This window comes from Cupressus sempervirens, chromosome 10 (genome assembly GCF_028749045.1).
Source record: "Cupressus sempervirens isolate cs-2001-9-10 chromosome 10, ASM2874904v1, whole genome shotgun sequence".
Classification (NCBI taxonomy): Eukaryota; Viridiplantae; Streptophyta; class Pinopsida; order Cupressales; family Cupressaceae; genus Cupressus; species Cupressus sempervirens.
The window spans coordinates 103987429-104013478 of record NC_143127.1 but is presented as its reverse complement, the minus strand read 5'-3'; the positions used below and the strand labels follow the sequence as shown (position 1 = coordinate 104013478).

General features: G+C 35.7%; 1 protein-coding gene across 1 annotated transcript in view; it reads left to right on the top strand.

The window, feature by feature from the left end:
• The first annotated feature begins 849 nt into the window (after positions 1–849).
• Positions 850–26050, top strand: part of LOC149532807 (uncharacterized) — a 41535-nt gene continuing 16334 nt past the window's right edge. The window contains exon 1 of the mRNA XM_089804950.1: positions 850–1177. Coding sequence (XP_089661076.1) covers positions 1021–1177 — 157 coding nt within the window. The 5' untranslated portion in view covers positions 850–1020. The remainder of the gene's footprint in view (positions 1178–26050) is intronic.

The following is a 26050-nucleotide window of genomic DNA, read 5'->3' as shown; positions in this document are numbered from 1 at the left end:
AAAAACTAACTATTATAATGCAATGTGAATGTTTATTTCAAATTAATTTATTAAATTGTATTGTTATGCAATAGTACCATATTTTTATGCAAACTATTATAATGCAATATTGAATATTTATTTAAAATTAATTTATTAAATTGTATTTTTAGATGTGAAGAATATTATATCTATAACTATTATTAATTTTTAAATATTTATTACATTCTATTGATTTATTTATCGAATATTTTATATTCTTTTGAACATAAAAAAATAATTTTGTGCATTATTTATTATTTAATTTTATTTGTTAATTTTATTAATTCGATTTCTAAGGATTGATATTAAATATTATTTTAATTAGTTTCTAACTATAATCATTCAATTTAGTAGTCTATATTTTTAATAATAAAATAATAAAATTAAAATAATAAAATATTAGAAAATGATATTATACACAATTGAATGATATTACAATAAGTTTATTTATTTATAATATAAAAAATATTTTAAAATTTTAAAATAAATTATATAACTTATATTTAGCTTTAACAAAAATTATTTTATATTTTATATTTATTATTTATCTATAATACTAATACTAATACTAATAAGCAAGTACTTAGCCATTATGTAGCCACTTGTTGGAAAAGTGTCCCTTACACTCAATAATAGACTTATACCACCTCAATTTTGGTCAATAGAATTGCAAATAATTAGTAACATATTTTATTTTTTATTTAAAAAACAATCTTGGGAAATACTTCCAGTCCTAATGTTATTGAAGGTACACAAAAGCATCGACTTAATCACAATTTTAACATCACGAATAAAATTAGATATTTTCCTCTGGAAACCTCAATTTCCAAGCTTTGTTTAGGAGCTTGACATAACTTGATCTTAAATCGGCAAATTCTTTTTAAAAATTGTCAGAAGGGAAAAATCAGGGCAGCCCCAGTCCTGCCGAGGTTGAGGGGTTTTGAGCTTCTACGTGTGAGGACTTTGGTTTTCGATTGTTCATCACAGCGCGATAACACGATGGTTACCGAAAATGGAGCAGCAGAAGATTTGAGAGGAAAAGGCTTTAAAGCTCGTTTACATTACTACATGTACAGCGGGGACAAAAAACATGTAGCTGTCGGGGTTGCGATATTTGCTGCTTTTTTCGGCGTTTCCTGGATCTACATGAACAGAGGTGAGTTATTTTACTTCTGCGATTCATTGGATGTGAAAAGGTAATATTTTGCAAGGAAAATTGAGAATCCCCATTGACACGTTTTGTCAATCATTTTTTATGCATATATAAACCCTTCGTTGCTATTTAATACTGCTAAAATTAGAAACGAACAATGTATATAACTTTTGGTGGGTTAATAGTTCGTTACGAGAGGGATTTCTCTCTCTCTCTCCCCCCCCCTTCCTCTCCCTCCATCCGTCTGGGTTTTGCAAAGAAGGTTTCTTTACCTAATAAGTTAGCATAACTCTTTGTAATCATATCACTGCAGAAAAAATAGAGAAGGTTGCTGTGATATTTTGGATGCTAGTGACAAATTTTAGATGAAAAATTATACAATCTGATGCATATAAATGGTCCAATTCTAGATGTCATGCTAGCTGTCAATGGAAGCCTCTAACTTGGTGAGAAAACTTTCCCGGCCTTTGCTCAGCACCAGCTTAACGTTTACTCAATGTTTGGGAATTTTATTTTATAGAAAAGATTCGTTTCATTCCTATAGATGCATTTAAATTTCATGGAACTGTCTTCATTATAAAATGGGAGCGAAACCCCTCCAGTGGGATTGCATTTTTAACCAACTGTGTTTTCCGTTGACTTGATTGTTAGAAAAAATTATTTTCACAATATTATTGTTTGCATGCTTTAAATTTCATCTCATTTGAGTCAACTTTCGTCTACACTTTTCCCTTTACTATTAAGTATTAATATTAAAGTTCATATTCACAAAAACAATGCCGGGGGATACAAGATCACCCCGTGAAAGTTCACACGGCCTTAAGGCCAAAAACTATAACTATTAATTTAAAAAAAAAAAATAAGCCACCTTAGGTGGCTAATGCCATGCCAATTGAGGGAGGTGGATCCTGACGATCATCACAACCTCATACATTAGTGGGGTTAGGAGGAGGGTTAGGGACAAACCAATCATCATCTTCACTATATTCGTTATCTTCTCCCTCCTCTCTTTTGTGTCGCAATATAGCCAAGGCCAAATGAGGAAACCATTTGTCATTGGTGGTAGAGGGCCACCCAGAAGTAGAAGTAGCGGGACCAACAAGGGACCAACTAGAGCCACGAGGAGGAGAGGTAGAGTGGCGCTACCACCCATCTCGAACTCCAACTTAGGAGTGGCGAGGGCCTTGGAACCTTGGGGTTTGAAAGTGGCGAGCAGAGGAGTTGCGACCACGACGTCATCCATGGGGCAAAGTGTGTTTAGTAGAATCAAATTTTGGCAACACTTTGGCCATTGTACATGGGATGTTACCCGAATGCTGTAAGGTCTCTTGGAGGTGGGCCACATCAAGAGCTACCTTATTTGCTTATACTTGTATCTCCATGAGAACATTACTACAAATGCAAGCTTTAGTGTACATAGACACATTGATATCAAGAAAATTGTATGTGAAAAGAACATTTCTATCTTTAAATAGCGTAACAAGGATTTCCATCCTAAAAGCATGCCAAATTTGAGAATATTTATGAGGAGGCTTGGAAGAGTCCTCCGACAAAGCCATATGCTAAGAGAAAGGCTTTGGTTTGGAAGGTATGAAAAAGTTGGAATCTAGCTCCAAAAATGTTGAGCTCTTTGATCATACTAGAAAAGGTACAAAAAAGTCTCAGGCTGGCCACAAAAAGGGCATCTAGGATCAAGAATTTTCAAATACCTGAGCCTTGATCCCAAGGGCAAGCCCTAGTAAAGCGCACACTTGTCTAAATGTAGGTTTCGTGGTTGTAGACCACACAGAAAGGAATCAAAGACACTAGGTCTTTTGAGAAGACTGCAAGTGCAAATGCTAGTTGGGAATAGTGACCAACCAATGATAACCCATCTTGGACGGGTAGTTGGAAAGAGGAGTACAAGGATACCATTTCTAGTCCTTCCATCAGGGCTTAATAGAAGAGATGCTCAACTTGTGCATCAAGTGAAGAGACAAAGTAGAAACCAGTAAGTCAAAAGTTTGCCAATTTGGGCAAGAAAAACGAAATTGGACTTGCGAATCCTCCTAGGATTGAAGATTCATGGTGGCCTTGAGAACAAATCCTTGGGCGTCCAAATCTCATGTTTATGGAAACAAAGAGTATTGACTCCTTGAGTTTTGGCAAGAGGAAAACCTTGAACATAAAATAGAGGAGACCACCAAAGATTCTGCCAGTTCATGTAGAAAGTCCATCACAAAAGCCATCACTAGCCCAACAGAGCCATGGCTTGACAACGTCCCAGGCTCCTAGATTCTTTTAACAACAAAAGTACCCTAGATCTGAACTGGTTCTTTCATAACAAGAAGGGTTGAAAGTGAATCCCCTTCTAGGCAGGCCTTTTGACAAAGGAGCTTGAAGAGATAAAATGGCGAAGGAGGATTTTAAGCCTCATTACCAGTTAAAACAAGAATGTGTTGGAAATATAAGAGGAGTAACTAAGAGGGGAGGGGTGAATCAGTTACTACAAAAATAAATCCCAGATCCCTTAGATGTCAGTACAAAATGCAAACAGATAATTGAATACTGCTGATGCTCAGTAAACACACAGAATGCTGTAACTCGGTAATAATTGGATTAGCTCGGTAAATGATTAACATATAAACCTTTAGATGTTCTCTGTGATTACCATTACTTTAACTTAGTTGCAAACACATAAAAGAAAATAGCATGAACACATTTGACACCAGGATTTAACGTGGAAACCCAATTTGAGAAAAACCACCAATAGCAACTAGTTACTGATTTTTACTCTTTTGAAGTGAGCCCTGTTAGGAGCCAACCCTGTTAAAAGTTACAAAACACACTATTATGTGTGACCTTGTTAAAAGATTTAATCACCCTGTTAGGAGTGGCCTTGTTAGAGGTCTTGAGAACAATTCAATGGAATTGCCACCTTGTTAGAGGATTTGCAAATAGCTGTTAAACCAACTCTGTTAGGAGATTTAGATCATTGCTCCAATGGTTAGAGAGTAACAATGAGATGACCTGATTTGAATGCAACTGAATTGCTGATTACAAATCTTTGTTTTGGCTTGTACTTGATCCTTCCTGATCGAATATATCTTTTTTGCGCTACAAGGATATTTTGCTTATCTTGCAAATTCGCTTCCTCTGCTTATCATTAGATCTTCAATCACATCATTATCTTTTACACATTCACACATATTTTGAAATCACAACTTGACCATATACTTATATCTTCCACTTTGTCAAGTCGGCTCAAATACAACTTAGAATAATAAATATTCATCACCTTAGTCGGTTGGAATCAATAGATAAATCAATTAAGCTTAATACAACAAAATAAGAAAATCCTTCGCTGGCCGACCCAACTCGGTAGAAACTAACTAAAAAACGATTTCCTTTGTTAACCAATAGAAGCTCAGTTAACACTGCAAACTTACGGAAATCCTTTGGCAACCGAGTGAACTCGGTTAGCACTGGTTCCATCCAACTTTCCTTTGTTTCCCGAGTGAGCTTGGTTAACACTCACTCTCTGCAACTTTTCTTTTGATGACCGAGTGAATTTGGTAAATACTGCCTTCACAACTAGGCAAACACAAAAACACTTGGTAGACATTGAGAACTGTCTTCACTACTCGAGTGAGCTCGACATATACTAATTGATAATGATATGACATTTGTGTAACATCAAAGACATCATACAATTAACCAATTGTATCCAACAATCTCCCTCTTTGGCATTGATGGAAACACAACATGTTATAGCACAATGAAATTTTGGATTTGGCTTTAAGAACTCCTTCTATCAGTATGAGCTCTTCCTTTTACTAGATTCTGTTTGCAACAGCTGTTACCAAGTTCATTCAGAACATTCTTTCTCTTTCAGCATACTTTTTCTCTGGAAAACTTCTCCCTCTTTGGTTTCTTACTTTATTTTGGTTCCAAAAATTTCTCAGAAATATGACAGTAAACTTCTCCCTCTTTGACAACACATGCCAAAGACAATAACTCTATAAATACCAATGTACCTCAAGTACTAATTCATTTGCAATATGCTCTTGCCAATTTTGCACCAACTGATTGATCTTCAACAGCTTCTGGTTGATACATTCATTAAACTTCATTTATTGAATTTCAGATAGGGGAATGACCCCTAGCTTACCTCTTAGATATAGAAATGCATCCTTGGGTAATTGCTTGGTGAATATGTCTGCAATCTGTACCTTTGTATTCACATATTCTAGTCTGACTTCTTTATCTTGCATTAACTCTCTTAAGAAGTGATATTTTATAGCAATATGCTTTGTTTTGGAGTGCATTATTGGATTCTTTGATATATTGATTGCACTGGTGTTATCACAATATATGACAACTGGATCTTTGATCTCTACCTTCATTCCTTCCAATAGTTGTTTGAACCAAACAATGTTAGAACAATTGACTGTTGATGCTACATATTTTGCCTCTTCTGTGGATTAAGATGTACAATTTTGCTTCTTGCTTGTTCAAGATATTAGTCATTTACCAAGAAAGAAAGCTCCACCACTAGTGCTTTTTTAGTCATCAAGACTTACTGCCCAATCAACATTAGTAAATGCTTTCAAGTCCAAATTGCCTCCAAGTTTGTACCATGAACCATAGTTTTCAGTACCTTTCAGATATCTCATGATTCTCTTGATTGCCATCATGTGATTTTCTTTAGGATTTGTTGAGAATTTTGCCACAATTCCAGCTGCTAGAGCAATATCAGGCCTTGTGTGTACTACATACTGTAATTTTCCAATCATTGATCTGTAAGTGGTCTTATCTACTTCTTTTAAATCATCATTTTTGGAAAGCTTATGTCCAGTAGACATAGGTGTTCCAACTGGTCTTGAATCTTCCATTCCAAATTTTTTCAATATCTCTTTGATATATTTAGATTGAGTGACGTAGATACCATTCTTGTTTTGCTGTATCTGCAATCCAACAAAGAATTTTATTTCACCAAACATGGACATCTCAAATTCTTTACTCATTTCTTTTGAGAATGCTTTACATAAGTCATTGTTTCCTGTAAATAGAGTATCATCAACAAATATTTCTGCCAACAAAATCTTCTTATCTGGTCCTTATTTGATATACAGACTACTGTTATCATTAGTCCTTTGAAAACCAATTTGTACTAAGTAATTATGTAGTCTTTCATACCAAGCTCTGGGAGGTTGCTTGAGACCATATAATGTTTTGTGTAGTATGTAGTCTTTCATACCAAGCTCTGGGAGGTTGCTTGAGACCATATAATGCTTTGTGTAGTTTGCAAACCATGTCTCTTTTGCTAGGATCTACAAAACATTTTGGTTGTTCAATGTAGGCTTCTTCATTAAGAATTCCATTCAAGAATGCAGATTTGACATCCATTTGATATATTTTCAAACCTCTATGAGCTGCATATGCTAGTAAAGGTGGAGCAAAAGTCTCACCATAGTCAATACCTTCTTCTTGAGAATAACCTTTGCACACTAATCTTGTTTTGTTTCTTGATACTTTTCCATCTTCATTCAACTTATTTTTAAATACTCATTTTGTACCAATTACATTTTTATCCTTGGGTCTAGAAACAAGAGTCCAAGCTTTGTTCTTTTCTATCTATTCTATTTCTTCATTCATTGCTTCAATCTAACTTTCATTTTCCAAAGCATCCTTAACACTTCTAAGTTCAAATTCAACAAGTAAACATGTACTTTTTAATTTGCTTCTTGTCATTGTTTCATTTGATTTGTTTCCAATGATTTGATCAAGTGCATGATGTCTTCTGACATATCTTGCTAATATAAGCTCCTTGGTTTTTGAATGAGTTCCACCGTCTTCTTCTTGAATTTCAGTTTCAAGCTCGGGTCCTTCTGTCTGTGACTCGGGTCCATCGGGCTCGGTTTGAACTAGCTCAGTAGCCTTTGATTGTGACTTGGGTCTTTGTAGCTTGGATTGCACTATTTGCAACTCGGTAACTATTGGAATTTTTGGGGACTTGGGAGATGAAGCTTCTTTTCTCTCAGATAGATTTGGCAGGGTATCAGGTTTATAGTAAAAAAATCTTCTGTAGTCTTCAAGTTCCTTGTTGCTTTCTTCTTCACTCTTTTTTGCATATTCATCAATTCTAATATGTGCACTTTCTATGATTTTGTGAGAAGACAAATTCAAACATTCGTATGCTTTACTTTTGTAAGAGTATCCTAGAAATATGCCTTCATCACCTTTTACATCAAATTTTCCTTTTCTAGATTCTTTCAATATGTGACATTTGCTGCCAAATACTTTCAAGTAACTTACATTACGTTTGTAGCTGTACCATAGCTGATAAGGTGTTTTGTTTGAATCTTTCTTTAACTGAACTTTGTTCAAGGTATGAATTGCAATATTGATAGCTTCCTTCCATTATTTGAGAGCAACATTCTTTTCAATCATTAGTGTTCTTGCATAGTCCATAATAGATCTATTTCTTCTTTTAGCTATCCCATTATGCTGTGGTGTACTAGGGGTTGATACTTGTCTTTTAATTCCTCTTTCGATGCAGAAACTATTGAATTCATGGGAGATGAATTCATCACCTTTGTCTGATCTTAAGCGTTTCAACCTCTTTCCAGTTTCTTTTTCTACTCTTGCCAGATACCACTTGAATTTTTGAAAGGCTTCTGATTTTTCTTTTAGGTACATTACTGTCATCATTCTAGAGTAGTTATCAACAAAAAAAATAAAAAACTTTTCTCCACTATAATTCTCTATTTCAATAGGTCCACATAAGTCTGTATGAACAATTTCCAAGACTTCTTCTGATTGATAGTCTTTGCTTTTGAAGCTTGTTTTTCCTATCTTACCAATTTGGCAATTCTTGCATAGACCCATGTTAGGTTTCTTCAAGCTAGGAATACCTCTTACTCTTCTATGCTTGCTTATCTTAACCAAATTATCAAAATTCACATGACATAGCCTTTTGTGCCATAACCAGCTTTCTTCTACTTGAGCAATAAAACAGGAACAATCATTGAGATTAAGATAAAATAGATTACGTTTTGTTTGCTTGCCAGATCCAACCAAATTTTCTTTCCCATCCAGCAATTTGGCCTGTCCATTCATGAATTCTACCTTGAATCCAATGTTATTCAGTTGTGCCACACCTAGTAGATTATGCTTTAATCCTTCAACCCAATAGGCATTGTCACATACAAGTTCTTTAGTCAACAAGATACATCCTTTTTCTTTTATATTACAAAGTTCATTGTTTCCAAATCTTACACTACCTCCATCATAATATTCCATATGCTCAAATTTTGTTTTGTCACTAGTCATATGATGTGAGCAACCACTGTCAATAATCCATATATCATTTTTGCTAACATGAGAGATAAGTGCCATCTTATCTCCTTCATCATCAGATTCATCTTTCACAACAATAAATACCATTTCATCTTCACTGTTATCAGAATCTTTAGCTATAAAAGAAGATTTCTTACCTTTTTCCTTGAAGCTCTTGTAGTTCTTGGAGTCCTTCTTGCCTTTATGCTTGTTACTTTTCTTCTCATTCTTGATTTCTTTGTTTGGACACCTAGTAGCAATGTGACCAATTTCTTCACAAGAAAAGCATATCAGAAGAACTTTACCTTTGTACTTTGCTCTGCCTTTGGAATACTTCCTTGCAAGCAGGACTTCCAACAACCAAGATCACTGTCTGAACTTTCTTGTGATGATCCATTTCTTCACTTCCTGATTGACTGGACTTTGACTTTTTACCCTTTTCTTTGAAAATCGATCAAAACCAAACACAATTTTTGAGGTGGAAATTTGATCAAAACCAAATGCAAATTTTGAGGTGAAAATTTGATCAAAACTAAACAATTTTTTAAAGTTGAAAAATAATTAAACCTATCAAATAATTTTTGAGGATTTTTTTATTAAAACACTCCCATAAGGGAGTCATACCCAGACTGACTCCTGCTTTGATACTATGCAAGTTTAAAAAGCAGAATTGAATGTATTAGCAACTGATTATGTTGCCATCAATGAAAACACTGCCTTCATCTCTGATCACTTGCCAACAAAATGATCTTGACACTCACTTAACTTTGTTCCATTTTGAAACTATAGGAATCTTTATTGACATAAAATCCTGTCCAGCCTGCAGTATATCCTCTTGTCCTCTTTTTGGAAGTTTGATCAAGTATGCCATATGCCCTTATACTCTGCTTTCTGACTAGCAAGGGGATAAAAAGATTTTCTGACCATCCTGGTCGAAAAGTATTTCTCATTTCCTTTCGATTCAAACTTAGAACCTCCGTCCTTATCTTGTGGATACTCAACCATATTAAAGTCGCCTGCCATTATACAAAGGATATTTTTTGTGCTGCTCATCTTTCTCCTAGTGATCATTGGGTGCATACACTGGGCAGATGCTAAATGCTGTCATTAGACTTCAACACCACCCAGACTAAGATGAAAATAATTTATGAATTAAAAACATTGCTAAAATAACTTTTTTAAGAATTTATTAATAAATTAACAAATTTTTACCCTCATTTTGACCACCAATCATTGTCAGTATATTTTGTATTAATGTTCTATACAAAGCGAGATGTGAATGCTGTAACTTGTATATGAACACTTTTGTTTCTGTAGCTTTTGCCACCATTGCGTTTACCCAATCTTGCCAATGTCTTTAAATTGTTGTGTGGCACATAAAACACATGTTCCTGAATATTTACTTGTAAGTATCCTCCACCAACAAGCCTACTTAATGCATGCTAGTACCCTTTTCTGTTCCTATATAGAACCCTTTCTCTGTGGTAACACTATGTCTGTGGTTTTTGTATGCAATGACATACTTGGTTGCATAGTTTGTATTGACATTTTTAAATTTCTTTCCTCTGTAAAAACCCTCACCTATTTTTCCAATTTGCTTTAGACACTTCTATCAATTACTAACTCTTTAACCACTCACAGTGAAGAACTCGCAGAGTTGTCTTTCATGTGTTATGGTTTAATTTAATGCATTTAGATTTCCAAGCTTGCATATAAAGATTATATCATAATGACAATGAAACTATGACAAAAGTCAATGTTGAAAAACTGAGAACATCTGATTTTCAGAATATTAATTGAGCTTCAACTGCTGTTAAGATGGTAGAAATCCGAATTAAGCATGAGTAGATTTTATGACCTGAATTCAATTTGGAATGCCTTGGGAAAACTACATGCATTAACTCTAAATGTTTCCTCATGAAATGATCAGTAAACTGAATAAGGGGCAAGAAAGAGGTGCACTGCTTATACACAAGACTCAGAATTAAACAGAAACAAAGATAGAAGTCCACTACCTACACATTTGCAATCTTCAATCTCTGATCGTCCTCATATGCCAAAAACTAAAGTAGAACTAAAGCTCGGCCTGAAAGATTACTTATTGCTCAGAACTACCAATCTGACTATTAAGTTGCAGCAATCAATTTGTTGAAATTCAAGCACAGGTCCGAAGGATGATTCCTTCCCCTCGCTGGAATGAATAGAATAACAGTGACAATCCTGAACTCCAAGGCAGCCCCACACCACGAAGGCTCAATTCAAAAAAAATGTCTGCAGTTCAAGTGACCATTCCTACTATGGGGTGATCTGCAAAAACACCCATGTTTATGTTTGATCATGCTTCCTTATTCATTGGTGATGCCTACTATTCTCCTCTTTGCCTTTTTGTATTAACTGTATGGGCTGACTAGCAACCGATTAAAAATCACATGGATTGATAGAAGGCAGGTTGATGAAGACATCATATTGTTAGAAAGTAAGTCCACCAAGATAACTGAGGGGCAGGGCATGGGGTGTGAATCAGTTATGCATTTAAAACAACTGTCAATATCTTTAATAATTCAGAAACATGTAAACAATAGATGCAACAACCATAGAAAGTTAGCCATGCACAATAATGCCAGATATGTTAACTAGCGAAACCCTTGGTCAGAGGGAAAGCTCCAGTGGGAATGATGCCTAAGATGATTTTCTAACAAAAGTTCCTTGTGAAAGGATTGACTCTCTTAGGAGGCAATGAAATACAATTAGTACATATTAGTCCCTGTTAGGAGATTTTGAACCTTGTTAGAAGATTCCAACACTGTTAGGAGTTGAAAGGAGGACAACTAAATCCACTGTTCAAATAGCCTCAGATTGTCTTCAGTAAACAATTTTTAGGATAATCTATCCAAGTTCTAAACAGACTAAACAACTTCACATTCAAGGTTGCATATGCAATAACCATTTGAACTGGATCACATGCACACTTTACCACAAGGAAATGACCTTTCCTTTATACCAAGTCTTAAAACAAGTTTTGAGTCGGCCTTGGGGCTTTCTCGAGTTACAATGAATATTATAAGACATCATTAAGACATTACAATTACACGTTACATTACAATTAACAATTCCCATAATAATTTTATCAATCATTAGCTCATAGCAATCAACACACTGAATAGACTTCATAAGTCGACTCAAACTACATATTTGATTTTGCTATCTTGAACATAGCTCTTGAGCATGTCTCTGACGATCTTCTAAATGCATTGAACACAATTCCATCTCTACTAAAGATACAACTGATTTACTAGTACTGCTTTCCAGAAACTCTCTCTAAAAGCTACCTCAAGAAAACATTGCATAACTCAGTCATGTCTTCACATCTCTTTCTGTGCAATTAACTGTAGCATCTGTAGACATCTCTGAATATCTGTTTAAGTGTGCGAAATTCAATTCATAATCCTCTAATTCTGCTGAACGAATCTTCCTCTGCGACTCTAATAATCTTCATAGAACAGTGTATATGTTGACATCAATGAGAAACACTGTCATAAATGCAACACAAAAGCACTCAATCATGTCTCCAACAATGCTAACATACTCCCCCATAGGAATATCATCAAAAATTATGCTAACACAAATATATTTTCCTCTGCAAATATTCCAGGGAAAGAAATCTTTATGCCTCCTGTTGGGAGTCAAAATTGAAGCACTGATTGAGTACTCTATTTGAGAATTGAGTCGAATCAAGCCCCTATAAGAGCTTTGCATGCATGAGTACCCGGTCGTCATTTCGAGGCCTATGATGTGTTTCATGTGTTTAACACCTTTCATTCAGTACATGCATGTGTTTCATGGTGATAAGTTGCTATTCCAAGTCATTTAGTGAAATGTCATTCTAAACATTTGTCAAATCTGCATTTTTGCCTATGTGTCAAACAGTGACAGGAAGCCTAGTTTGCATTTGAATATCTGACACTCGGTAAGGTTTCATGACTCACCACTTTGGGAATGTCTAGTATGCGTATCAGAGAGCCTATGTTTCAGATTTCAAGTCGTTTGACAAGGTTTTGTATCCTTCGAAGTTGATTGTTCATTGTTGTCATGCTGATGCACATTGATTAGAATTTTGGGTAGCCCTATTTGATTAGTTATAACTTTGACCTAGTTGACCGAAATGAGAAAATTCTTCCACTGTTGTATTCTAGGGGTCAAAGACTTGCTATGTTTCAAATCTAGCTTATGACTAATCCGTTTGATTAGTTTTCAAATGCGATTCCAAATGCAATTTTTAGAGTGTCAATGGGAACAAAATATGCAAATTGATTGGTAGCCTTGTTCAAGATGTTATGATTTTGAAAACCTGATAGATGAGACCAAACTAATTGTACCACTATATTCCACACTGAAAATACTTCTAGTATGCCAGTTTGCAAGTTTTCATGAATCCGTTTGCACACTTTCCTAAAGCCATTCTAGATGCAAAAATTTCAGTTTGGTCAAGTTGTCCAGTTCTTCAATTCCCAGAAGCCCACTTTGCACGCTTGCCAAATGTGCCTAGTCATTTGTCTTAAACCCAAATTGCACATTTGCATTCTTCATATGAAAGGCTGCTAATGTTCCAGGTCTCATATCTCCAAGTGGTCATTTGACCTGTTTTCAAAGTCAAAATCAGATTCATTTTATTGTTTTCTAACATGTTTAATTGCATGGAAGTTTGAAGTGCACGTCTTTGACGGTCAATATCTTTTGACTGAACAATCGTCATGGGGCGAGAATTTGTAGATTGAAAGAGCGTGTACCAAAGAACATGAATGTAAGGTTTTAGGGCCCGGTTGTTTGATTATATTAGTTTTTAAAAGCCGGCTCAGAGGCCTCTTGGCAGAAAATAAATAGTTCTCAGAAAGGGTTAAATATGAGTTTTAAAGGTTCAAAAGATGGTTGATTTTGAATTTAATCAATATGAGGAGCTCAATGGATCAATTTGAAAGGTCGGTGTTTTGAGTTTGAATTGTTTTTAGCTAGACCCACTTTTGGGGCCCGATTATTTTCATCAGATTGATGAGATGCTTTGGGACTAGAGATTTTTCAAAAGATTGCAACCATATTGATTATTGATGATTAATATGGTAAGTTATCCTAGATAATATGGGAGGGGTAATGTCTCATGTTACAGAAGGATACAACAAGTGTTTTCCTTTGGTTGATTTCAAATGGTCGCATTTTGTTTTTAAATGATTCAATAATGGTTAACACTGAATCAATTCTCAAAGTGAGCTGCAATACTCCTTGAAGCCAAAGCAATGTAAAGCAACAGACGCCCAAAATGGTTGCAATGATGAATTGTGAACATCCAACAATAAGATGTTAATTGTTCTCCCTTGTTTTCTCCGAATTCATCATTGAGCCTCGATGGAAGCTGTCAGCACTTTTGTGGTATTATTGTCAATCCATAATGCTAGCATATGACAGTGCAAGTATCTGAGTGGCAGCTATTTCTTTGCATCAATGAGCTTGCATTTCAAATAGGACATTTTGAAAGGGAAGGGTGTTGAGTTTTGTTAGCATCAGATCAAAGAAAGACGCACAAGTCTGCAGAGATCATGAATACCATAAGTTTTTATTGCCTGTCATAAGTGGGATGTTGTTTGAACCTTGGGGATTTGTAATGAGAGTTTGAAGCTACAAGTTTCATCAAATAAGATGGTATTTGCAAGTGTTGACCAAGCAAGATGGGACTGAGTTTTGATGTTAAATTCCATTGATGATTGTAAAACAAATCGATACCTTCAATTCTTGAAATCCTTATCTCAAATCTGCTCAAATAAGTTGCAGAAATACACAGGAAGCTGGTGTATGGAGAAATGTGGAGAGGTATGGATGTGTTGCAGGTCAAAGATAAGACCCGAGCACAATCAGACTGTTTGGCCGATAATACAAATGATGTTTACTGTATGTTAAGAGCACGTTGAGGCTGGATGAAGATTGCATATACAGTTGCAGAGGCAGATTTCAAACAAGAAGACCCCTTTGTAGCTTTGGAGCTGTGGATGCAAAAGATTGGGAAGGTTCCATCGATGGTTCGTCCTGGCCAATATGATCATTGTTCATATAAATTAGAAGTAGTGACATGGTCTGCTACTGTTGAGAAGTAGAAGGGTAGGAATGAGGAAACATTTGCAGAAAGACACGGGTAAAAGTCAATATGGTTACTTATCAAAGTGGGTAATGCCATTTGACAAAGATGTAGATGTGTTTGGCTTACATCTTGACTTTAATTGGGATTGAGAATCTCTAGTTAAACTCATTTCCCAAGCTTGATCACGCATACAAGAAAGTATTGAACGGTTCTAATGAACCTGATACCCACACAGCCTAATCCAGAGAATGCAGATAAATAACACAAAGGGAATTCATTTCAAGGGCAGATTCTGTAATGAAATCTTCATCATTATCTTTTCTTCCACTCTGGGCATAATGTATTGAGGAAACAAATTTGTTCTCCAAGGGTTGGTTCCCAAAACCGTAGATTGGAAATCTAGGAGCTTGTCACTTCTCTGATAGGATTCCGTAATCAGTTTTGGCCAACGAACGAGAATACTTCTCGATTCCCTTGCACTTTAGGCTCCACTACACCTAGGCGGGTAGACCTTCTCTTCGAACTTGATTCAATTCACACAGATAATCAATTACAACTCTGTCATTGTTCTTGATGGAAGAGTGCAGTACATCTTCATTGTGTTTATACGTTTCATCTTCTTCATTCTTCCTGAAGGAGCTTTTATCTACATTAGGAAATTGTCTAATAGATATGTCATTTGCCCCTTCTTAAATTTCTAGAGATTGTACTACTGGCGGATAAGATTCTTCAAATTTGAACCCAAGTTTCTATGTTCTGAAGTTTTGGTCACCTATTTAGATCATGCCAAAATTTTCCAACATAGGCATAATCTTCATGCAATTATTTGAAATGTACAATCACCATCAATGTGATGATTCAAGGCACAAACTAGTCTATGTTACTAAATCACCGCCTTATAGATTAATGTTGTTCATGCTTGATTATTATTTTTACAAGAGTTCCCTTTGAGTTACAGTATCAATGATTACTCCACCGAGTCACCAGCATTATCTCTCAAATGTAGGCCAATAACTTCTGAGCTCTATCAGTGGCTCTTGTTGGGGACATATGCCCCTTGCGGGCATAATAAGCATCCTAGCTATCTCTGGAGGAGCAGACCGAGCATCCATGCTTTACATGATGCAAGGTGAGATTGGGTGGCCCTAGGCCCCCCAAAAATGAACATAGGTGAAGAACCTATATTCAGTATGATATACTTTCCTTTCACCATTTCAGTCTGCTGCCCAAACATCAAACTTGTAGTAGGTGTGCCATCCTCATAAAGAATATTCATTGGCCCCATTTCATCAATAAAGTCTTTCGTATCTGTCTTACTTGCCTTTGAGAGATCATGAGGTGCAATGTGGTCTTTGCTGAATAGAAGATCCCCATATTCATGTATTTGATCAATTGCACAAACATCGTTTTGAATGCCCTTCTCTACACAATCCGCCCCATACTTCAAATATTGTTTCTCTTCACAACAAGGCTTTGAGAATGGCTTATCTTCTAGAAGTACATTTTCCCTTTCACCAAGAGTTTGATCAGCAAGGATACTTTGGAAATTTTCAGCACCATGCTTCAATGCAATCTCCTCTTCACACATATCTGATTTTGTATCTCCTTTACATGTTCGAAACAACCCTTCATAGGATGAACTAGTGCATGGCTCATTTGCTAAATACACATCCTTATTCATATCTTGAGTTTCATCATCGTCAAAGCTGTGATCAGGCTTTCTATCTTAATCATGGTGCTGATGGATTTGGCTGCATGGAAGATCTTCCTCAAATAAAGGATTCAAGAACATAGAAAATTTAGATCTATCTTCTATTACTTATTCTTCAAACAATGGGTTCAAGAATATAGAGAATTCAGCCATACTATGATGAGAGCTTTCATCCGGATCATCAAGTGTGTCATCAACAAGACTAATGTCTTCATCAACATTATCTTCTGAAACTTCCCCATGTTCATAAATTGTATGCAGTTCTACTTCATCCTGACTATATGATTCCTTAGAATGATCATCTCTTTCATCCAATGCCCCTTGAGAATGCACTGATTCATCAACTTGCTCACCATTGCGAAATGAGAAAAAATTTGGACCATTTCTTTCAATATGTTTCTGATATTCCAGATCTAACAAGGCTGAAATTTCTTCCATGCTTAGACAATTTTCTTCCTCATTTTCACCTTCACTGTCATTTGAAGGCATATAAGTATCATCATAATTGGATTCCTCCTTAGATTGTCCACAAATTTCTTCTCCATTTAATTCTGAAATATCATTAGACTCATATGTTACTTCAGTCTTGAATTCATTCTCCTTTGCGACTAGTTCATTATCCATAAGTTTGAGAAGGTTAAGAAATTGATGATCATATAAGAGGCCTAATTCCCACATACTGTAGAGAAGATCAGATGATGGAGGTCTGTATTTTGAAGGTATTTCTTGATAAGCATTAAACATTCTCGTGAAGAATTGTGTTGTAGATTCATCTTCTTGCTTATCTAAATTCAAATATGCATCCAAAGGAGATATATAATTCGAACTTTCATCCAATATTTGGAAGAGAAGCATCAAATCAAGATCTCTTGGTGAGATTCCCAACTGATGAAATTTTCATATCAATTCCTTGCGTGGAGGCATAATGTCTGAAGTTACCTCCTGAAAAATATTCAACATCCTTATAAACAAATGTGCTGATGTCTCACCTTCATATCTTTGTAGATTGAAAAAGGAATCAAGTGGTTGTATGTGTACTTCCTCCATGGTGTAACATAGATCCGCTTCCTGATTATAGTACATATTCTCCATAGTACACAATCAAATCACTTCCTTCTGAGTCTTCTCCCTTAGCAGAGTTACCAACTGAAATTTTATTGAATAGAGTGGCTACCTCTTTCGAGGATTGTATTAATTTGTTGATCTTCTGGGTTCTCACCTCCAACAGAGTACACTCCTAAACAAACTGATACAACTAATTTCTAATTCTGGTTTGCAAAATCTGAAACATTGGGTAACTGCACAACACTTGTGAGCAACTCTCCCCAGCGGAGTCGCTAATTTGTTGGTTCCCAAAACTGTAGATTGGAAATCCAAAAACCTACCACTTCTTCGATAGAATTTCACAATCAGTTTTGGCCAACGAATGAGAATACTTCTTGATTCCCCTGCACTTTAGGCTCCACTACACCTAGGCGGGTAGACCTTCTCTTCGAACCTGATTCAATTTGCACAGATAATCAATTACAACTCCGTCATTGTACTTGATGGAAGAGTGCAGTGCATCTTCATTGTGTTTATACGTTTCATCTTAATTTTTCCTAAAGGAGCTTTTATCTACATCAGGAAATTGTCTAACAGATATGACATTTGCCTCTTCTGAAATTTCTAGAGATTGTACTACTGGTGGATACGATTCTTCAAATTTGAACCCAAGTTTCTATGTTTTGAAGTTTTGGTCAGCTATCCAGATCATGCCAAAATTTTCCAACATAGGCATAATCTTCATGCAATTATTTGAAATATACAATCACCATCAATGTGATGATTCAAGGCACAAACTAGTCTATGTTACTAAATCACCGCCTTATAGATTAATGTTGTTCATGCTTGACTATTATTTTTACAAGAGTTCCCTTTGAGTCATGATATCAATGACTAATCCACCAAGTCGCCAACATTATCTCTCAAATGGAGGTCAATAACTTCTGAGCTCCATCACTAGGTCCAAGATGTGAGGCTTCATCATAATGGTGCAAATGCATAATTGATAGGTGGCAGTGTAATGCACACTAGGGCAGATTGCATTTAGACCTACATTGGTCATAGACCACTTGTTTTCATCATGCAAAGCATAGTTCCAAGAATCACGGCGATTCATGCGATTCACGCGATTCGGCGATTCGATTCAAGCCAAACGATTTTTTGTGAATCGGTGAATCGAATCAGCGATAAAGGGTTTATGAAATAAGTTACTAACTAAATTTCAAGGGTTTTTTAAATTTTCCGATTCATGGCCGATTCGATTCCGATTCATGGCCGATTCACGATTTGATTCGGCCTTGCCGATTTCGATCCGATTCCAATTCTTGTTACTTTGATGCAAAGAGATAAATCGCTAAAGGAGGTGCAAGCATTTCATTTCATGGCAGTGAAGACCAATTTGATAACACATTGGACTCGACTGTGTGCATTCCTTTGCAGATCTAGAGTCAAAATACATTCAAGCATTGGTGGAATCGTTTTATTATAGAAACACAGTAACATTTAATCCCACATTGAGTATGTAGATGGTTATTCTAATGTTTTTATGTGTACATGCATAAACATTAAATGTATTGAAGGTGTGGCCTTTTAAACAAATGGAGGTCGAGTTATGTGGATCCCAGTCAAATGGTGCTAAAGGTAAATTTTGATCGACAATGATAGGAGATCAGAGATGATGTGGCAAACTAATGACAAATGAGAGTGCGATAGGTGGCACACATAGCGAGGTAAACAAGATGGACAAACATGACACTTGGTGAAATCACGCCTACTCGTTGAAGGAGGGTGTCAGAGCTACGAGAAGGTGATATGGTGATACGCGGTGATGGGACCCCCGACAAGGTGATAGAGATGGAGGCACCACATGGTGCGATCTTGTGTTCTCGTCAAAGGAAGCCGTAGAGTTGTGAAGAAGCGAAATTGCGTCATGTGTTGCGGCAGGCCTAGGCCGTCGAGAAGGCAGAAGGTGATGTGGCGTCCAGGTAGTCGGTGACATGGCGACGTTGGCGAATCCAGAGATGACATGTGGCATTCAGAGGTAGAAACAGTAACGTTAGCAAATGACAAATGGCGAAATCTCGTTGACTCTCAAGCTAGAGCTGCAGAGATGAGATGTAGCGAGGTGACAAGCATTCGAGCACCAATCAGAGCGTGCCACGTGGCCCTGAAGCGGCGGGTCATCCAGGGGTGCTGATAGGTTGTTGACTGAGTGGTGATTGGATTGGAGTAGACCAATGGGATGATGCCACGTGTCAAGGACGGTCAACCCAAGTTTGACCCAAAGTGAAAATGGAGGGAAAAAATGCAAAGTTGCAAGAACATACTTTTTAATTCATTTTCTTAGTTTGAACATGCAAACCTTTTTAAATAAAACTCGGTTTTATTCAATATGGTTCAAAATTTGTAAAATGGGAAATATTTGCAAAAATAAAAGGGTCTTTGAATCAGTTTTGAACCTGGACTTCAAATGGACGCCATGGATCTAGTTTTTAAGCAAATATATGACTATTGTATATCATCGGAAAGCTCTCGGAGTCTACTTTCCAGATTTGCCATAAGTTTTTGCATAGGTATTAGTGGGTAGTAGATATTTGCAGATTTGTCTAAGGTACTTTATTTTCAATTGCGTTTTGGTATGGGTAGTTCAGATTCAGTTTGTGGCCAAACAGTGAAATGGATATGTGCCAAACTTGGAGAGTCTTGTTAGCAGTATTATTTTGCCTTCAAATCAGTCAGTTTAGTGAACATTTTGGCAACATTTTGGTACCAGATCTGATAGTTTATCAAAAGGGGTTTTCTCATCATTCTTGGAGATATTTTTAGAGTTGGTTATGCACAATGATGAGATTTGATCCAAATTTCAGTTAAAGAGAGAAGAGAGAGGCTTGGCTTCAACAGATGGAAGAATTTCAAGTGGACAAATGGCATCATCAAATTAGATCCTGGAATTCTTCCTCTTCTTCTTATTCTCTTTTTTTTTCTTTCTTTAACATTGGATGTTGTTGGTTCCAGTCTATTGAGCAGAGCTATAGCTGTGATTCCACCATTCTCTCAGTATATTCTCTTTGTATGAACAACATTAATGGAGTTTTAGTGTATAGTTCTGGTCTATTGTGTGTTTTATGAGTCTTTTCATACATCTTGAATGTACTTATTTCAAAGGAATGAATACAAAGAGTAACAGATAATCTAGTTCCATTTTGATTCTCGTCTCCTGTCTCTGCTATTTACAATCTTTTGTGGTTTATGGGCAAATAACATAGATCCAGTTGCATCTTATTTTGGGTTGTATGTCTTGATGTGTTTTGCTTTTGATTCAAAGAATCATGTAAATGCTTGATATATCTTGGCAGGGTTGCAAATTTCATGAGAAGGATAGTATGAGTATGAGATTCAGTTTGAACATAGATGTTTGATTCACAAAGTGAAGGGATAGATCTAATACCTGATGTAAGTTGTGATTTGTGGAATACCCAATGGATAGGGCACTGATCAGTAAAAGGATCTACAAGTATATTGTTGTTTCATATGTGTGTTATGCTGATATCAATCAATTAATCAAAATCATTTCCCCTTTCATATTGTAGAGTTGAAAAGGATACTTGCACTTAGCTTGTGAGTCTCATAGATCGTGTTATTAGCTATTTCATGTCTTTGTCATTGCATGAGCATAAAAGGTTTTGGGGTTTTCATTTGCTTAATACAGATTCAGATTTATGTTTTAGGAACTGGTACCATATAGATGAATCTGAGGTCTACCCGCTTAGGTCTTGCAGAGCCTGAAGTGTAGAAGGAGTTTAGCTTTTTAGTTGGCTCGGGTTCCATACAAATTGTCTCCATCATAGGAGATAGCTGCCCTTAGATGCAACCTTGTCTTGGCTACCTGGTAGTTAAAATCTTTGTTAAATCAGGAGCCAATACCTCCAAAAATGGATTGTACCATTCATAACTTATGGTTAAGTGCTTTGTATCTCATGTGTTTGTAAATGTTAGGGTCAAGCTATGAAAGGATGAACCCATGCCAAGGAATCATGCAATGAATCAGCCAAGAATAATGGGGAGACACATCTGGAAGAGATGTCACCACAAATAAGGAGTTTATTGCTGATGTATTGGCCAAGTGGCACACCCAACTAGCTTTCAAGCTTGCTACAACCTCCAATGAGATCAAGGAAATTGAGTTGTTTTTCTGAAGTCTAAACATTATACACTGCAATAATCGCATGATTATTTACTTTATTCTGCTCTAATATTTACTTGTTTACCCACAATAAGGGATCCATGCCAACAATGATGAATTAAAAAGAATGAAGTTTGCATACAATGTTTGGATATAATTTGGCCAACTTGTATATAGCTTGATTTCCCTTGATAAATTGCAGGCATTAATGATGTATTGAAAGCAACGAGGTGTTAGCATGAATGCTGATGATATTTAATAAGGAAATGGATCGTTATAGAGAAGTTTCAAAGTATTTATTTTACTACAAACTTGGTCTACGTTCAGATCAAACTGTATATTGATGGAGAAGATAGTGATTGGAGTAACCTATAATGCCTTGTTATCTCCAGTCACTGGTGGCAAAGGGATCTAAATACACAACAAAAGGTCAAAGTCCACAGAGGGACATGACTCTCCCGTGACATAAGCCATAGAGAGTCATGGCCCTCCGTGACTTTACTAATAACCATAATCACTGTTTAGATGAAAACCGATTGTTATGAAAGACATGCAATTTCATTAGAAGAACATTTAAACTAATACAATTTATATATGTAAATTTATATATATGTGTGAGTGCGTGCGCGCGTGTATTATAATTTCTCAATTGCATATATAATTATATTAAATTTGATGATTTCAATTTGAATGAAACTACCATTTTAACAATATTCCTATGGGGGAGTATATTAACATTGTTGGAAACATGATTCAGTGGTTATGTGTTGCATTCATGATAGTTTTTGTCATTGATGTCATTGTTATTTTGTGAAGATTGACAGAGTTACAAAGGCACAAGTGTTTAGCGCTCTTTGAGGAGTGAAGATCAGTTTTTGCACACTTAAGGATATGTTCAGCAGTATGTCTAGATGCTATAGCTATGAGTGTGTACAAAAATATGAAGATTGGTTCGAGTTATGAAGGATTTGCTCAAGGCAACTTTCAGACAACTTTTTTAGAAAGCAAGTATTGTTTTTTTGATTCTACCTTCTCATAGGGATGGAATTGGCTTAAGCGGACTAAGACAAAGGTTGAAGACATGACAGAGATGCCTTGGTTAAGAGTGCATAATTAGAAGATCATTGGGTGAAAAGTTATGAAGACTATGAGTCGACAGTTTGTTGGTAATCTAGAAATGTATAAAATCATAATGTAACATGTATTGTAGTATCTTAAGGATGTCCTATATTCTTATTGTAAATTGGGAAAGCCTTAGGGCCGACTCAATAACTTGCTTTAGGACTTGGTACAAAGGAAAGTTCATTTCCTTGTGGTAGAGTGTGTATCACTGTATTGTATGATCACTGAGATCAATTTTTGTGTAAGCGAATTTGAATGCGAATATCTTTTGATCAGAGCAGAGATTGATGAGGTTTGATGTATTGTGAGCTTCAAAGGAACTGTATTGGCAAAGGAGTTGTTTAGTTCATTCAGAGAGCTTGGATATGCTTATCCGGAGGATTGTCTAGTGAAGATTGTTTCTGAGGCAATTTGGATTATGGGTTTAGTAGTCCTCCTTTCAACTCCTAACAAGGATTCAAAGTCTCTTAACAGGGACTCATATGTACTGATTGTATTTCATTGACTCCTAACAAGGTCTATCTTTTCACTAGGAACTTTTATATTAGTACATCATCTTGTGGGCATCATTCCCACCGGGTTTTATTTCCTCTGATTAAATGTTTCACTAGTTAACATAGTTGGTGTTATTGTGCATGATTATCTTTTTGTGGTTGTTGCATCTACTGTTTACATGTTTCAAAATTAATAAAGATATTGAGAGTTGTTTTAAATGCATACTAATTCACCTCCCCCTCCCCTCTCAGTTATCTTGGTGGACTTTACTTTCTAATAATTGTTATTATAGCATCAAGTCCTTAAGGAAAAGTTTAACAACTTGAGGAGACCTACAGCACATTTTAGAAAAGAAAGTTTGAAGTTTGATGGAGCTAACTATGATAGTTGGAAGGAAACGATGAAGACACATTTTCTATGCATGGGTCCGAAATTTTGGTAGGTTACTATAAATAAGAAGAGTGTGATTGAAGAAGACAAAACTTGACTCTCGTGAAGAAGCTCAGAAAGATCTATTCATGTAGAATATGCTTGCTAGAGAAGCACTACTAACGACCCTTCCTGAAGCAGAATATGGACAAGTAAAAACTTTGAAACTTGCTAATGAGATTTAGCTTGCTTTACAAAGAATATTTGAAGGTGATGAATATGCTAAGAAGGCTAGATTGTAAAGTTGGATATGTTTATTTCAAGATGCTAAGATGTTGGAAGATGAAACTATGAGGCTATTTTGCTAGAATATTATAGATTGTTACAGGAATTATAAGTTGTGGAGGTACAACGACAGGAAGATGTAGTGTGGAAAATCTTGAAGACTTTAACACTTGTTTATCATCAAAGAGCACAGATGATTGAATAAGTTATTCCTTGCACACCTTATTTTACAAGAAAAATTCTTCTTGCGAGATTATAGACATTTGAAATGTGGATGAAACAAAATGGAGAGCTGCCTAGAATAAAAATTGCTTTCAGGTACAAAGAGATAGACCTACATTGACAAGAACTGTAGGTACAAGTGGAGATTATGCTAGTACCAGCCGAGCAAAAGATGAAGACGACAAGAAGATTGAAGAAGAACTTGCCGTGCTTATGAAGAGAGAACCTAAAGGTAACCAAATTCTTGTTTGTTGGACATTTAAAGAACTTGGTCATTATTCTTCTAAATTTGCTAAAAGAGTAATGAATTATAAGCCTAGAAAGCCTTACAACTCAAAAGTACCTAAGGATTGTTTCAATGTTGATGAGGATGGTGAAGTTGATTTTAAGATGATAAATTTCTTAGAAGATAGTGATGATGAGGATGTTGAGATTGGAATTGTTGCTATTAAGGAATAAAGCCTTGAAAAAGAAGAAATAAGAGAAGAAAAAGCACTAGTATTACAAATTGAAAAGAAAAAGTCTGATTGGATTATAAATAGTGGTTGTTCCCATCATATGATTGGAGATATGAATAAATTTGTTAAATTCAATAGTTATGATGGAGGAGTAGTTAGAGTTGGAAATAATGCAACATGTCACATAAGAGGAAAATGATCTATTACACTTGATGGAAAAACTAACATTGAAAATGTTTACTTTGTGGATGGTTTGAAACATAACCTTTTGAGTGTTGGACAACTAGTTGACAAGGGATATCGGTTATAGTTTATAGAGAATACTTGCATTATCAAGGATAAAGATGGTAAATTGATTGGTATTGGTACAAGGACAAGAGGTAATGTATTTCAGTTGAACCTTTTTGAAATGTCATGTTTAGTTGCAAAAGTGGATGACAGTTATGGCATAAGAGATTTTGTCATATCAACTTTGATAATATTGTGAAGGTCACTACTACATTTGCAGTTAGAGATTTGCCTAAGATTGTGAAACCTACTAACATGATGTGCAAAGAATGTATATTGGCAAAGCAGAAGAAAAGTTTATTTCCAAGCAAGACATCTACTACATAAGAAAAATTGGAGATTTTATACACGGATCTGAGTGGTCCTACAAGAACAAGAGCATTTTATGGTGAAAGGTATTTTATGCTTCTTATTGATGATTTCACTAGAATGATGTGGGTTGCATTTCTTAGAGATAAATCTGAAGCTTTTGAGAAACTCAACATATTCAATTGTAGAGTTGAGAATAAATTTGGTTTGAAAATTAAATGCTTGAGATCTAATAGGGAAAAATTTATTTCAAATGAGTTTAACAATTTTTGTGAAGATAATGGTGTAAAGAGACAACTTTCAGCCCCTAAAACACCACAACAAAATGAAGTAGGAGAAAGACGGAACGAATCAGTGATAGAGGTAACGAGAGCAATGATGTTTGAGAACAATGTATCACATGTATTTTGGAGAGAAGCAATGAACACAACAATATACACTATGAATAGAGTATTGATTAGACAAGGCACTGGTAAGACACCTTATGAACTTTGATTTGGACATGCACCCTTTGGGAAGTACTTTAGCATCTTTGGAGGTAAATGCTGTATTAAAAGAGATGATGATATTGGAAAGTTTGATTTAACAAGTGATGAAGGAATGTTTCTTGGTTATTCATTGAAAAACAAAGTGTACAGATGCTTTAATCAAAGATCAAGGACTATTGTTGAAAGAGCTAATGTAAGAGTTGATGAAAAGTTTAGAATTCAGGAAAGGGTAATTCACTATGATTTTGATGGCGAGAATAATCAAAGGACTAACAATAAGAATGCTGAGCATGAATTGTTTTATGATATTGACACTGATTTGCAAATTGAATTACAAGGAGAAATACACAGAGAATAACCTGGATCTGAGCCTAGAGCAGAAATCAAAATTGAACATGTGACACCTAACAAAAATGTAGCAAAGAATCATCCTATTCAACAGATAATTGGCAGTGTTA